At 44.2% G+C, this 16,309-nt stretch overlaps 1 protein-coding gene across 9 annotated transcripts in view; it reads right to left on the reverse strand.

Annotated features, from left to right (window-relative positions):
- Window positions 1-16,309, reverse strand: part of casz1 (castor zinc finger 1) — a 168,522-nt gene that overhangs the window by 8,287 nt on the left and 143,926 nt on the right. For 6 of the 9 annotated variants that reach the window (XM_080295548.1, XM_080295547.1, XM_080295549.1 and 3 more), the window contains 11 exons: window positions 14,694-14,759; window positions 11,972-12,068; window positions 9,442-9,606; window positions 7,664-7,836; window positions 6,441-7,309; window positions 3,112-3,244; window positions 2,617-2,680; window positions 1,440-1,603; window positions 960-1,082; window positions 551-871; window positions 248-446 (listed from right to left, as the gene is read on the reverse strand). In XM_080295548.1, coding sequence (XP_080151674.1) covers window positions 248-446; window positions 551-871; window positions 960-1,082; window positions 1,440-1,603; window positions 2,617-2,680; window positions 3,112-3,244; window positions 6,441-7,309; window positions 7,664-7,836; window positions 9,442-9,606; window positions 11,972-12,068; window positions 14,694-14,759 — 2,374 coding nt within the window. The remainder of the gene's footprint in view (window positions 1-247; window positions 447-550; window positions 872-959; window positions 1,083-1,439; window positions 1,604-2,616; window positions 2,681-3,111; window positions 3,245-6,440; window positions 7,310-7,663; window positions 7,837-9,441; window positions 9,607-11,971; window positions 12,069-14,693; window positions 14,760-16,309) is intronic. The other 3 variants (XM_080295546.1, XM_026153740.2, XM_026153743.2) reach the window with 1 other exon arrangement.

The following is a 16,309-nucleotide window of genomic DNA, read 5'->3' on the forward strand; positions in this document are numbered from 1 at the left end:
AATTGGCCTTTTCTGAGAGGAGAATGCGGCAGTCAAAATGACATCATTGACATATAAACAGGCATTACTGGGGTGAGTCGACTGTCTTTCTCAGCAGAGATGGAAGACGGCGAGCAGTGGTTGTGAAAGCCTTGAGTCAAATAACCTCAAATACTGGTCTAATAGATAGCATACTTCATGCTTAGAAACCTCGGGGAGATGACAGTAGGTGATTCAGCTCCTGGCTGAGTTATCAAGCCACACTCACCTGGTTGGGACAGAGACACTGAAGAGAGTAGTAGGAAAACTGGTCGCGGACGTTGACCAGGTTGTTGTTCGGGTTGATGTGGTCCAAGCAATGGGATTCTGCCTTTCCAGAGGTCTTGCACACATACTTGCAATTTCCAAACAAGCAGTGGAAGTGGAACTTATTGGAGTATTTACAGTCAGTAGCCAAACATGGATCACTGCATGGGGAGGAAAAAAACAGAGAAGATATCGTTTAATCAACTTGTGGAAAGTAAGAAGAAAAGCAGGGCGCTGTGTACGAAACCCAGAGGTTTCCACATACTTTTCTTGGAACTGCAGGAAACCAGGTTTGACTTGTGGCTTAGCATTCTCCAGAGAGGTGGTGGCTAGAGGGGAACTGGATGGCAGGTTGGGCATTGATGCTGGCATCTGAGGGATGCTGCCCGTCAGCTGCTTCCAGGCCAGCAGGGAGGGGGGAGGAGAGCTGTATCTGCCAGAGGAGGAGAGGTGTGCAACATCCATGGAGGGGTTGTTGGCCATAGAGACGGGGGCAACGGGCTGCAGCTGGGCGCCCTCACCGGAGTCCTTGCCCTCACCAAACGAAGGCTCCGACTTCACTTTCAAGGTGGCTCGGAGGTGGAAGCTGAAAAACAAGATGGAAGCTCTTTTTTATACCGATCGATAAAAGCCAAAAACTAAAATGCAGAGAGCGAGGGTAGCGTGACACTCACTTAGCATGTTTTATAGCTCCATCCACAGTGCTGAAGAGGGCACCACAGTCCTCTACCAAGCAGTGAAAGTGAACTTTGTGAAGGAAGTCGCACTGAGCTTCACAGAAGTCATCCGTGTCAAACCTTAACAGAGACAGATAAGAAAGACTGTAAATTTACTGCTGCTTAAGGAAAACGCAACCTATGAGGACACCTGGCTCAACTCTTCACCTGACGGTAAATGTCTGCGGTCCGTCATACTGTAACCAGCGCACTGTCATTTCCAATTCCTGCAAGAACGTGTTCTCTATTTTTTTTTTTTTTTTTTGGAGGGGGGGTTTCCACTGATACAGTATGTGAGGAATAGTATTTACAGGAAAGACCTTCCAAGGACGTGCGCTACTTTTTAACACTCTGACTGTTTTCTCACTCTCATAATGAATCCAGTGTCTCTACGCGCTTCCTGTGTATGTGTGTTGTTGTTGTTGTTGTTTTTTATACCTGCGGAGGTACGTCCTCCAGATCTCGTTGGCTTTTTCTGCCAGGGGCCTCTTCAACACTTTGCTGAGATACTGTCCTGCCTCCGAGGTGTCACCACCCTCACCTGCCTCTAGCTCTGTCTTCAGGTTCATTGCATTGAAGAGGGCAGGGTTCACCTGTGACATCTACAAAAAAAAACAGCACAAAAACCACCAGGCGCTGGGTTAGCTGGGCACTTTCGTATGTTAGTGAGAGTATGAGAATGAATTCTCTTTCTCTCTCTTACACACACACATACACACACACGCATGCATGGTTTGACGAAGCTAAAAAGGGCAGCCAGATTTACAAACATCCGGGCTTTTGCTTGAGTGCAGGCCAAGCGTGTTTGCCAAGCATCCTCTGGGAGCTACTGTTAACCCTTTTATGTAATGTGGTGGCTTGCAGCAAACCAACAAAAAGCTGACACGACAACAGCTGAGTTGCTAGACAGCAGCTCGTCTCCGCCGTTTGGGCGCAACGACTGCAAATGTGAAGGTAAGGTGTCCTCGAGAGAGGTTAAAACCACGACGTGCACTTAGGTGCACGGAGGCGGCGAAGCTTGCAGGGGGGTAAGGAGTGGAGGAAGTCATGATCAGTTGGAGAGAGTAAATAAATGGTGGCTGATCTGCCATGACATCATCAACATGATGGAAACCACCTGGCATATTTGTACGAGTCAGATAAGATATATGACTAAGACAATGTCCATTTTAATCTTCACAAAAAAACCATACAGATTTAAATTTCCATACGCTAACATTTAGACTTGTTAAAAAATGAGGGCAGCGCCTTCCTGCTTTTCTTTTTTTTCCCCTGCGCTGACTTTTTAATCAAATAATTTATAAACCCTATGAATAAATGTAGAGTGAGGCAGGGGGAAGAAAACGTATAAAGGAGGAGGAAAAATTGGACGGCGAGTTCAAAACAGCTCATCAAAAAACAAACATCTCTATATATCTGGCATGGCACCCAGCTACTGCTTCATTGTATTAATTTGTGAGAGGTGCAGCGAAAATTACACTCTATGAAAAATGGCTGGAAAATTTAAATGATACAAACTCATCTTATTAGCCGTGAAACATTAAAAAACAAACAGGCCCCTTCGTGTCCCGCTAATTTGTCTTGGGATGAAAGGCGTTTGATGGATGGATCTTACCTTATTCATAAGCGAGGATAAAAGAGATGTATTCCCTGGTACAGGGTGTCCGTTTGATTCATTACTGGAACAAGGAAAATGAACAATGTTTAGTCAAGATTTGCATGAGAACAGTAAATATTACTATTTATCACACAAGGTGTGCCTGTATAATGAAGAAGAAAAATGCTGTCTTCTTAAGAAATAAGATCTGGTGTGGGTTGGAGGGAAGATTGGAGTTGAAGGTTTATGTAAACATCCCTCTCTCTCACTCACACGCAAAATAAATAAATGGAGAAATACGTGGAGGATTTTCTAATTGTATGCACATTTATATAAATTAAATATTTTGTATATAACCAGAGCTGCCAAACTAGTAGACATCATCTATCATTCAGAGAAGCTGGATGTTCTTTTTTGTGGGGGTTATTTTGCCAATAATAAGGCTGAATTGGTTAAAGAAACACTAATTAACCATCCTTCACTTTGAATTAACCATCAGTTTACCATCTGTACCTCTGGTCTTTCTTGCTCAGGTCCAGGCTGTGCTCCTGTGTGGAGTCTTGGGAAGCCCCGGAGTTGGCGTCCACTGGCTCCTGCTTCACTTGAACCAGATTGAACTGGCTGGCTGATGCCGGCTGCCCATTCCCTGAGGATCAAGTCAGAGATGCAGATGAGAGAAGAGACAACAAAGTTATTGTTGGTCAGCATTATTACTCTATGACAAGATCCAATCTGACTCCTGTCCTGGCCCGAAAAGAATACTCCGAGTGATAATTATTGCGAAATTATGTCAGGCCGTCAAGCCTTTTAAATGGTGATTGAGAGGCGGGATATGGGGGAAAAAGACTCCTTTTTCTGCAGCACTTGTCACAACTCATTTGCCAGGCTGCCTCTTAACTGGTCATTAAGTGAGATGCTAATGCTGAGGGAAAGTGGCAGTCTCAGATTGGCCACCCCCTCCCTTCCCACCTTCCCAGGCTCCTTGTTGGCCTGACAACGGGCGGCAGCCAGTGCCACTGAGCGTACCCACAAGGAACACGGGTGCTATGTCGGTCAGATTGGAGCTGACAGCCAATCAGATTGGTTCAAATAGCGTGACCCCTCGATCACATTCGCCTCCAAATAGGTATTCAGTGAATGCTGTGAGTGAGGACAGGAGCGCTGAATTGAAATAAATAAACACCAGGGGATGACCTGAGGTAAAAACGCTGACAGGAAGGTGAATTCTGGCCCCCCCTTTCCCAATCCCGCGGGATTGAAATATTAATTTATCCCGGGGCTATACAGGGAAAGCAGAGCTTTTGGTTGACAATAAGTGGGCGTTTATTTTAAAATATATATGTGAGTGGGAGGGGGTAGGAGCCCCAGCGTAGCCTCTGAGACACTAAAACTGGAGTGCACCAGCAGCCACGACTGGTTTGGTGAGAAATCTGTTGTTTAAAAATTAGGGCTGGTGTTGAGGGATTGTGACAGGCAAGGTCATGGGCAACCAAGTGTGTGCCCTTGGCCCTGAGCCTGATGGGGATCCTCTCCTTTTACTTGCTACAGAGAAAACAAGACCAGCCAACGTAAGAGGGGAAACCAACCAGAGTTCCCTCCCCGCCCACACCACCACCTCCCTCCGCTACAAGATGACCCAGAGACATATCAGGCAGAATACAAGTGGAAAAGCCAGTCTTGGGCCTTGTCAGCTGAAAGCTGGGAGATGGGGAAGTGTCAGTGTCAGTTCAGTTTGACAATGGCTGAGGTTGGAGGGGCTGGGGGTGGGGCATGGGTGGGGCTAAAGGAAAACAGTAGTCAAACAATTTTGCGGCTGGTTTGAGGTCACTGAATGCTTACCAAGTCTCTGTCCAGCTTTCCTTCCCTGCCCCCCCCCCCCCCCCCCCCCCCAACTTGATAAGAGTATACCCAAAATTAACTAGCCAGACAAATCCTGCCTTGTCATTGACAATTAAATCATCTCTCAGACAAAATGAGAGCACATTATATCAAGAGCAGCCACTCACTGCATGATCCACACATGATCGCCACGCTGAGTAAAGTATATTTTTAATACAATCAGAAGATAAGCTGACTGCTCAAGGTAGATCACAGTACAAAACAATCTCACTGCAAAGCACATCGTGATTGTTTTAAATTTATTTATTTTTTTGCATGCACTTTGCGAGCAGAGAGAGAACAAATGAGTTTGACTCAAAGCAGCTTCTTTCTGGAAATTATCCAGGAATAATGTACCACCATGTAATTACTCCGGATAAGATACAGAGCTTGTGAAAGATCATTTGTACTGTGTGTCTAATTAGTAAACCCTTCAGATGCTTGAATCTCTGGGAAAAACACTTAGGGGTAAATTAGAGCGGAACATTAATGAAAAAAAAAAGAAAAAAGAAAAGAAAAGCTGAGAAAATACTGAAGGCAGAAACAGGAAAAATGCACAATTCACCGCAAAAGAGGCGAAGTTTCACAACCCGAAGAAAAAATAAACACTGAGAAAAATAGCCACAAACACAGTGACTTTTCTCACACCTTTTTGACAGAGAAGCACAAACCACTTCCTCCTCATTTTAGCCCCAAATGTCCTGTTCACACATTTTATGAAGCAAATATGAGAAACAAAACCACACAGCAAACCCCCCATCCTGTGTCTGCGCTAAAACTTTTATGAAAATGTGCGCGATTAAAATAGGAGAGCTTATTTAAAATAACTTGTTTTTCAGTAAAGAGATCTACGCTGTAACTAAGTGAGCCATCGAGAGGGGTGGTGATGGCACCATCTGTGGAGGCCCAGACTACCTGCTGGAAGCCCAGAGGTGGAGCTCAGTCTGACAGCCCGGGCTCAGCTCGGCTCCTCGGAGCAGCTGCCCCAGCTCTCTCCCAGGGCCTGTCCTGCTCCAGGAGTACCACCAGGAATTGTAATCCTTCCCAGTCCCAACATCCGGAGCAGTCCCATTTACAATCCGTACCCCACCTGCTCAGGCTGAGCGCAGGAGGATGCACTGCAACTGAATGCGAGACCATGCGCTTGCAGTGCATTATCAATTGAAGACTTTAACTTCATTTTCATTCAGAGGCTTTGTTTAGAGCAATGTGATAAACATGGACAAGCCAATTACCTCTGAAATGTATGGGTGACATGTTTTTGTGGAAACAGAAGGTTTCCAGAAATTCAAAAAGTGTGCGTCGTTGCCGATGACTGCATCTGTGACTGAGTTCTTGCATCGGTGAAAAAAAAAGAAAAAAGAAAAGCCTGTTTCTTAGCTCTGCTGCATTGAGTCATTTCTGCCTGAGTGATTTCTGTTTTTTCTTTTTATCAGTTTTCATAGAGGATACGAAAAAAAATTTATTTTTTTTTGTTCTCGCAATTTCTGAACTTAATTTCATTCCACCTCCATTTGCTTGGAACGGGCGCAGACAGAGATAAGAGACCAATGATGAGGAAACATGTTCAACACAACCCCCAGGAGCCCCCACTCTGAACATCATAAGAGACTTTTACAGGCTCTACTCTCCCCTGTCAGCGCATTTATCTCCAAATGGATTGTGGGTATCTAACAAACGATCAACACAATAACAAGCTGAGAGCAGAGGACCATGCCTCCGGAATGTCCCTTTAAGCTTGAAAGCAGAGGGTTTTCTGCCCTTCTCACCGCTCTAGGCTAGTTAGAGAGATGACCTCTGAGTGCTCTCTCTTTGCTCTGTCCACAAAGAGCGAAAAAGCATGCAGCTTATCATAAACATGTGGATTTGGATGTAGCTCTAAAGTTTTCTTTTGAATTTTTTATATTCACATTATGTTATCCATCATTAATATATGAGATAAACTTGGCTGTTCACTCACTGACCTGTGTCTGGGCTGCCGGATGGCTTGAGTGCAGCAGCCGCCAGTCTGGCCATCATGGGTGAAATCAGACCCTTGCTTGCAGAGATCTTCTCCATAATGGAGGAGGTGGCAAAGGAGGTTGGGGTAGATGGCATGGCTCCATCCGCCCCGACTGTGGAGCAGCCCTGGGTGAGTGAGTCGGTGGGCATGGAGTGGGCCCCTGAAGACACAGCGGATATCAGGCCAGCAGCTTGAGGAGGTGGCTGGAGAGGCAGCCTGGACATAAGGGGGAAGAACGGGTTGGAGGTGGCCAAGGTGCTGTTGGAAAGAGCAAGGGCCACCGGTATGTTGCTGGGCAAGGTCTGAGACAGCAGGGTGGACATACGCTGGCCCGCACTGGGCAGCGAGGGGGTCGGCTTGAGGGCGTGGCCCGATGTGGATGAGGAGGAGACAGCAGTGATGGGCGTGCTCAAGAGGTGTGGTACAGTAGTGGACTGCTGGGTTGTGGGTGAGGCACTCAGGCTGGAGTTCTTGCTGCTAATGGCCGAGAAGTCCATTAGGTCGTCGTTGCTGGATTCCTCGGGCTCATCCTTTGGTGCCAGGAAGGTGGAAGAGAGGCCCATGACACCAGAAGAGCGAATGTGTCTACGTTCGTGCTTGCGCTTGTGGGAGGTCATCTGGCTGGTGGAGGTAAAGGTGAAGCCGCAGCCGGAGCGGATACAATGGAAGTGGTTGGTGGCTTTGCTGTAGACACAGCCCTCGTACTTGCATTCCTCATACTTATAGAACTTCTTGAAGCCATCTTTGGCATAAGCATCGTCCTTGATGTGGTAGCTCTTGTGCTTCTCAATGTCACACTTGTTCTTGAAGGTGAAGGTGCAGCCCGGGCGCCTGAAAAGCAAACGGGATAATGTGATCAGGTGTGGATTCATGGAGGGGATCCACATGATTGAAATACTTTACAGTGAAGTGGAATAATAAGTGGTGCGGTTCAGTGACACATCACCATCTCCAACCTGGTGGAGGTTTAAATTCTTGGGAGGTGATGATGAAATAATAAAAGTTTTTTTTTTTTATTCAAAGTGCTCTAATGATTTTTGTCACATGCAAGTCACAATGCTATAAAATTTAAGTTGATCCGTTTTAATTTATGAATCTTTTTTTGTTTTAAACAATATTTGCCAAAAGTCGGTTTTAATACAGTAAAAAAAAATCTCGAGGAGAAACCACATTAGGTCAATCCACCTGCAGTGGAAGTGTGTCGTCTTCTGCCCGTAGAACTGACATCCGACCGTGCCACAGTCCTCAGTCGCGCGAAACCTCTGGAAGCCATCGTTGATCAGCTGGGCGTTCTTTTTATGGAAGTTTTCATGGGTCATGACATCGGAGGTGCTGGTGTACACCTTGCTGCAGCCCACCTGCAAAAGCAGAGTCAGAGCATGGTAATCGAAAACAAGATCTGGGCCCAAAGCATGCATGAGTTTCAGTTTGCAAGAATGGTTTGTAAAATGCTATAAAAGATCAGATATACTGTACTAGATGTAGAGGAGGGATCTCATTGTGGTTAAGAAAATGCTAGTGGCCTAGAAATGGGTAGAAGAAGGATGTTTTCTCACATTCAAGATTTAATTTGTGGCAACACCAGAGCATTACAAGTTTCATCTCAAACCTGTGAATTGGAAACAATCTTGCTATCGTGACAATTGGAAAGTAAAAAAAAAAAGGAGGTGACTGAAAGAGACAGTGGCCGCAGAAGGCTGCTGAAAGTACAGTACCTTCCTGGCAAAGCAGCCTTTTAGAAAATGAAATTCATATTTGGAGAGTAACGGTGAGTCGCCACAAACTTACTGTAACTCTGAGAACAGATTTCAGTAGTGGAGGGGGTAGACGGGAGTAAGATGACTGTCTTAAGTCTTTAGTTTAAAATGCTCTGGTACACATGAGCCCTCAGAGCCAACAAAGGGGGGGGGAAAAACAGGTAATGTTTGAATTAAAAGCAGCAATTGTATATCATCTGTGGCACTTTTCACCCGCGCAAACCGGGCAACTTCTCCATATTGAGTCAAACAATGAAAAAAATTCCTCTCGGTTCTTTTCCCCCTTAAATCAAGAGAGCCGATGCCAACATCTGCAGGTTCTCAGGGACTGTTAAAACAAGGGCTGAAATGTCCTAATAACAATTACGCTGTTACAGGGGTTTAAAAAAGAATATATCTCAAGCCATCCTGCGCTGCACCGCTGCCCTGCTGGTGAGAAGCTCTCGGCACAATGACATTGAAAATAAGCAGATGTAGAAAAAAATTAAACAAATCCAGAGGGGGAATAATCTTCAACTGGCTGCTTGGTACTAAAAGATGAAAAATGTATAGTTTATATAAACACCTAACTGAATTTTAGCCATGCCAATTAAGGAGTGAGAGAGTAAAAAGATGGGGAAAGCACAAGCAGCCTCACTCATATTCACCCTTTTTTTTTTGGTTTTCTTTTATTTAGCCGAGGACACGTTTTGCAAACTGCTCTACGAAGACACTCTGGTATAAATGGAAAAAGTGAGTTTCCACTTCACAAATATGTAGGTAAGCCGAGTGACTCTGAAACACCCTGAAGTCATGCTTATTTCAAGTGGCCTGATTTTCCAAAGTTGGCCGTAATTTATACAGAGTTGCTCATTTTTGCCTGACTTAACCTGTTTTAAACAAAATGATGTCACTGCTCCTAAAAGGCTGTTTAAAGGCACTGGACAAAACCAGTGCTTTTAAACGGTGCCTTTTACACTCTTTTATGGACAACATGTGGTGTCTCTGCAATATAATTTGAATTACGAATTGTAAATTTACCTGCATTTATCTATATTTGGTGCTCTTTAACAGAGTGAGCAGTGGTTGTTTTGCTCCATATGTAATGCTTAAACATGTGGAACCATAATTGCATATTTGTTTCCGTGTTTGTGCATGTGCTTTCGTGGGTTCATTTTGTGGGTATGTGTGTAGGTGGAAGAGGAGACGCGAGTCTGTGTAGTGTACCTGCATGCAGTGGTAATGGGTGCTTTTTCCATTGAGGTGGCAGCCATGGTAGTAGACGCTGCAGTCGTCCAGAGGGCTGAAGCGCATGAAGCCATGCTGCAAGGAGTTGTCCCTCTTCTTGTGCATGTTGTAGTGCCTGATTACATCCTGCTTACTGGTAAACCTCTGCAAAAAGGGGAGGGGGGTGGGGGTGTACGGCAACAGGTTGGTGTTTATTTAAACCAGTCACAGAATCAGCAACAAGTCACTTTATCTCTGTAGAAGCAGCAGCTGCAACATGCAGGAGCCAATTGGCAGTTGGGGAGGGATGTGCGCACGGCAATATAGAGGGACAGGACGTCTTTAAACATGATGCATTCTGTGGTTATTAATTTACTTTGCATATCTCAAAGTTGCGCTCTATCCAAATGCAGCGCTTAAAGGCCCCGGGACTCTCTGAATGCAGATGCTTCCACATGGAACATAAAGTATGTTCCACATACACTCTTTGTTTCTGGGTTTTTTTTTTCCTTCCTTCCAACACTTTTTTTTTTTTTTTTAGAAATTAAGACGAATCAATTGACATGCAAGATAACAGTTCTGATGTTTTTGTGTCTGGAAAAATTCTGTTCCATGCAGATGGTTTCTCAGACGTGCACAGGGGAAAACAGAAGACAATAAAAACAAACAAACAAACAAGTGAACCAAAAAACAGTTTCCCTTTCAATTCGCTGAGATATGATTCCCTTTTTAATTAAAGCATTAACACTCACTTTTGGTGCAGGTTTCGCCTGTAAATATAAATGAATATGCAAAGACACCCGCCTTGTAAAATTATTAAATAAATAATTTTTTTCTTATAAAGAAAAAATCCCTCCCATACTCAGGAGTCTGGAAGGGGGTAAAACAGAAAAGTCACTCCACGGAGACCTGCAGCAACCAAATCTGCTGTAATTGGGTTTAAGCTGATGTTACAGAAACTGTAACAGGAGAAGCTTAAATCAATGAGACAGCTCTGTCTTCTATCCATATTTATCTCCAGTTGAGGGAAAAACATCAGAAAGAACGACTCTAAAGAGCAACTAATTGCTGTACAAAGTAGGGTAATTGCTTTGTGTCATGTGTTCCACTTGCACACAAGTAAAAAGCCGAGATCTCACAGCCATTCATTCCCCTGTTGTTGGTGTTTTCCCGCTGCAGATTTCTGACACACCTAAATTACATTTTTTCCGTAATCTGGCTGATGATTGTCTCAGATTTTCTCTTTTTGCTAATTTTTATTTTTTATTTTTTTTACAGATCTCAGGCCTGCACTTTTCTGTTATCTAACGATGACAGGTTGAACTGTGGTCATGGTACATTCGATCCATCAAGCCGTCCAAAATAGGCCATGGACAGAGCTGACTGGGAAAAAGATCTCATTTTCAGTTGAGTGGTGATGAAGGTTGGGAGCCACTTGCAACATTTATTTTAGGATTCCCACTAGTGTGGCAAGATGCACACTCTCTCCCATGTACAAGCCCATGAAAGGAGAATGTTAAGACTCAGCCAATCGCCCAGAGGCTGGCAGTGGGATAATATTCCAGGAGTGTGTGTCATGTAACATTTCATGAGTTATCGCTTTGAAAGGGGGCTGCTCATCACTGCCTGCCTGTTTTTTTCAGTATTGACATCCTGGGAACTGGCTTCCAAAGCATATCTGTGTTTCCATGCGACGCAGTAGCAACAGAGAAATGTGGACCTGACCGTGGAAATTGCCATGATAACCTGAACTAACACTCTAAATAATGACATGAAATGATTTTCCTTTGTATTCCTCCAAGAATGTGTCTCATCAGACTGTGAAGTGGGATTCAAGCAGAAAATGAAAGCTTAGATCTGTAATGCTTTTCACCACATAAACAATATTTATCAAGCTGTAATCTCTCTTGATCGGGAGCAGACTGTAGATTACATCTGAAGATGGCTTAATTCAGAAACTTGTTAAGAAAGGAAGGAAAATACACACGGCTCTAGCTGCGCGTGGATTTTTTTCTACATCTTTTGACAAATCTACCCGTGTTTGTCTAACTCTTCTGGGCCATATGCTACAGCAAACACGAGGCCTGTATCGTGATCTGCTTTGTGTTGTTTTCTTTCTCCTTCCTGTGCCATACATGACACCTCATGGGACCAGGGCAAGATTAATACCGTGAAAGTGGATTAAAGCCAGGCCCCTTACGGTGGCAGTGTCTTCAGAAAAGGAAAAACAAAGAACAAATAGATTTTTAAAAAAGGGGCCATATTTAAGGATACTTACAATTAACCTTTGTAATAAAAGGTCAACTGTGCCCAAAGATGCCTGAAAACTGGATAGATACAAATACCCATAGGCTGTTTGGTAAACTGGAGACCAGCATCTAAGAGTGCTATGATAGTCAGTGCAGTTTACCATCACTAGTTGGTTTCAACCAGTGATGGTGGCCCCGTGAACAAAATGACCTTTTCTAAGCTGTGAATAGCTGTGAATGCTTGAGCAATGTTTAATGTGTATAAGAGATTAGGTACTCACGCTCACCTGGTAGTTACAGTCAGGGTCCATACAGTGATAATGCTCTCTGTACTGGTAGGCACAGTGCACGTGTCCACAGTGTTGACTTCCAGAGAACCTGAAACCAAATTATAGGACACATTTTAAGAGCCACACGAAGCAGTGACAACAAAACCTGGGGACACATCAGGAGGAAAAAGCTGAAGTTTCCAAAGAGGTCGGTTTAATTCAAAAAAAAAGAAAAAGAAAAAGAAAGAAAGATCGGCAGCGAATCAAGAATAATTAATGAAGAAATTATTATAAAACACCTGAAACAGAACCAAATAACACAGGCGGTGAAGCTTTCAAAGGCTCATGTCGCAATTTCACCTTCAAGGTAACGCAGCTCAAACCTTCAAACTGACTTCTGCTTGCAACAATTTACCCGTCTGTCACACCAATTTCAGCCAAATTATCTCCATTTATTTCTAAAGCAGCCGTAAGAGACCCTTATTACACCGAAAGCCTTTTCCTTCACAGACATACACACAGCCGCTCAATCACCAAGAGCCCCATGACTACTTTATTTCTCATTGCTGTGAGAAAGCTTGTCAAATCAATGCACAGTTCTTTCAGGTTAACCACACTCTTGCTCTGCAAGATAAAGGGTCAGGTACCCTGAGGAGCAGGAAAGGCTCTGTCTACTTTGCCCTCTTCAAAACCCTTTCGCTTTCTTTTATCTGGAGTGCAGAAACCAGATATTAGTCTGGTTCTACATTGAAAAAAAAGAGAAAGAAAACGCAGCTACTTGCCACAGTACAGCCACTTTTACGGTGGTGATTATAAGCCTGACGATGATGACTGTTAAAATCCTCCAATTACCAGTGAAAACACACAAATAAACATTTGCGCTGCCTCTGCCAAGAACTCCATCTGTTAGTGCAGAGGAGAGGGGGAAAAGGAGGCTAAGTAATATTTTTTCCATCTCTCTCTCTGTTTTCCTTGTTAGGATTATCCCAGAGCTGCATTTACAGATCACTTTGCTGAGTTCATTAAGTTAATTGAACGGCATATCCACTACTGTTTTTAAGTTGGCAGCGCGTGCGTGCGTGTGAGGCTGGAAAACAGTGACGGAGAAAGACAGCGGCTTTTGGAAAGGTCTGATGGCTCTTTTAAAAGAGTTCAAAGCAGAACCAGAAGACAAACTAGGCAACATATGGCCAAACTATAAATGTTTTTCTATACTATATCTTTCACACACACGCACATGCACGCTCACACCGATGAACACACAAAGCCCCCCCTCATCCCCCTGAGACTATGGCCCACCCCTCTGCTCAGTGCCCAGCTGTATCACTTTGCCTCTGGACAATTCCCACTTGCCGCGTCAGGGGGCCTAATGGGCCCCTGCTATTCAGCAGCAGATTAAATATTAATATCGCCACGATACAGAGATTGCAGCGCATCTCCAGTTACAATAGAGATACACAGATCAAAGTGCCGAGGCAATGGTTGGTGCATGAAAGCATTTAAAGAGTGAAAACTGCAACTAAACACTACCACGAAAGCTCCTTAAATCATCAAACTGTAGCGTGGTGGAGAGATGAACTTTTTTTTTCACCCCCCCCCCCTCCTCTCTTTCGCGACACACGTGGATACAAACGCATTTACAAAGCTGCTTTTTAGTGTTACTGTGCACTCATTAGCCTTGGCTCTAAAGAGGACACTCCCCTGCTTCTACCTCCCCTCTCGGTACTACATTTGCCCTTTTTATGAGCCCTCCTTTTCCATTTTTTTTTCTTTCCTCCCTCCTCTTCTTTGCGTTCCCTTTTTTTTTTCTCAACCCCAACACGGAAATTGAAACTGTATCTGGGCTTATCTGCAACCTCCCCGTGCATCAACTGCCGAGATGTTTAGACAAATTTTATGCATTATGCAGCGCAAATATCAAAACAGTTCTTGGCAGTGCCAGCAGAAGCCTCATTAAAAATTCCTTAATTAAATCTTCTTGCAAAATGTAATCAGTCCAAGGAAGGGGTTTTGTGTGTGTGTGTGCATGTGTGCGCGCAGAAGAGGATGTGTGTATGTGCGTGTCTGTCAGTGCCAAGGCTTTGATTTGTGCCCTTCATGTTATGGCTTGGAGAAGTAATCATTAACGCCAAAGCCACTTTGGCTTTTCAAATGCTGTTTTTCTTTCTTTTTAAACGGAATAAACAAACAAGCGATAATCACCTTTCTAGTGTCGGCTCAAGATGAATCCAGATTGGGAGGACATTGTTCCGTGTCCACTGAAACATAAGATACCCACCCTCCCGCCCGCTTCCCCTGTTGCTTTTGTCTCTCTTGGTGTGAATGACTGAGTTTTTAGATCAGTCGCTTCCTCGCGTTTTCAACAATAAACTGCAGAACCTCGAGAAGAACGCGGCCTCATCTCATATCCTCTCAACGTCAGTCGCAGCTAATAATACAAAGTTGCACGAGGATTATGTTCTTCTTAATGTTTTAGTGCTTTACACACTGTGAGCATTTATTCAGCCAGTTCCAGTAAGCTATCATCAAGCCATTTCTCTTTCATTACCCCCTCATCCTTCAGATTCCACTCAGCACATAAATTTGAGTCTTTTCTTAATTAATTTACTGCACACAGACATTCTCATACCACTGAATAAAATGCACCATAGGTGGATAATAAAAAAAAGCGTTGCCTCTGTTTTCAGTGCGTTTTTTTTTTTCATTGGTGCAGCACATTGAGGGATTTGCATACCTGGCAATATATTTCTGGTAGAGGTTGATGTCGTCGCTGGCGGGTTTATCTGGTGGCAGACCATTCCTAATGCAAGAGCAAACACAAAGGAGACAGGATTAATGGTGAGGTTGGGCTGCCTGTTGTTAATAAAAACAAACTGACACAATATTTACTTACAAGCCGCTCCCAAACTTTGGACTATCAATATACATTTTCCTGTGGCATAACAGCGTTTTCGTGCGAAGTATGAATCAAGGATGGAAGCACACACACTTTGATGCATGGTCTTCCGACCAATGAAAGGCAAAATGCAGGAGCAAAAGGACATTAATCTTTTATGGGGGTATTTTAGTGAGTGCTCATATGCAAAACGGGATAATGGGCACGTGGAGAAAAAGCTCTGAAAACGCATTTTCGGATACTCTCTAGGGGCTCGGGCTCTAATGTTGATGTCAAGTCGTCTCCGATCAGCCTGGACACAAACAAATATGTAAGGCAACACCGAGGATTTAACTGCGCAGGATCACGTTCGCTGAGTCGGTTTCGAGTCAAATGAATTAATTTTAAAGCGGGAAATCAAGGAACGGTCCTTTTTTGTCACCTGTGTTGGTTTTGATTCCCTTTATGAAGCTGGCAGCAGTAATGCCTGTATAATAACAGTCATAACACAGTATTGGTCCTGTTTGCTCCCTCGCAGCAAGTGGCATTTAGCTCCATGTGAGCAGCTCCACACAGGGATGACCTGAGGTTAATCTGGCCCAGAGGGGAAGATACACTGCCAGACATTTTCCCTAGTACCCCATCGCCTCCCTGTATACAAGCACCAGACTGGGTCAGTTAGCCACGACTGCAGCTTCACTGAGCCCTAACCTGACAAAGGCCAAAACCTGAGGGAGGGGTGCCTGAGGGCTCTTGAACAGTGTCTTTGATAGGTCTTGACTAACTAGAGACAAGGTCAAAACCAATCAAACAGACTCTGGGAGCTGTTTCCTACTGGTAGAGCACACGACTGTAGGTTAGCTCCCCAAACCCCTCGTTTGGTTCCTTTAAAGTGCACTCGTCAGGCAGTGTTGAGTCGGCCCCTGTGACTCGCTGGGAGGTTAGTCATGGCTCCAAAGTAATTAAAGGGAGAGTTGTTACACCCTAGCCAAACGAAGGAAGTCAGTCACTTTGCGATGACTGTGCTAAATCAGTCTCCACGGAGTGCTACAGCGAGTAAACAGTTCATGCGCCTTCGCAACTCATCATGTCGTGGATCTATTGGGCGCTATGCGCCATTTCACACTACATTCCCGTTGGCTGCTGTGAAGGTAGCAATTACCTTTGCGTGAGGCTAACTGACTCACAGTAGCAGTTAAGTGTATGTGAGCCTCACATTAGCTCCAAAGGGGTTCCACTGAGAGAGACTCAGAGTGTACAAGGCAGACAAGGCGGTATCCACCAGCAAACTTAAAATGATAAATTCAGCGGCAGGCTATGTAAGTTTTTAGCAGATTTCAGCAGAGTTATGGATTGTTTTGGTGCAAAATAACACATGCAATATGTCAAACAATATTTTAGTCACATTTAACAAATTCCCAGGGAATTGGGAGACTGTAAATCAGATGCAAGTGGGTAACTACTATCATTTCTTA

The sequence above is a fragment of the Astatotilapia calliptera genome, chromosome 20 (genome assembly GCF_964374335.1).
Source record: "Astatotilapia calliptera chromosome 20, fAstCal68.1, whole genome shotgun sequence".
NCBI lineage: Eukaryota > Metazoa > Chordata > Actinopteri > Cichliformes > Cichlidae > Astatotilapia > Astatotilapia calliptera.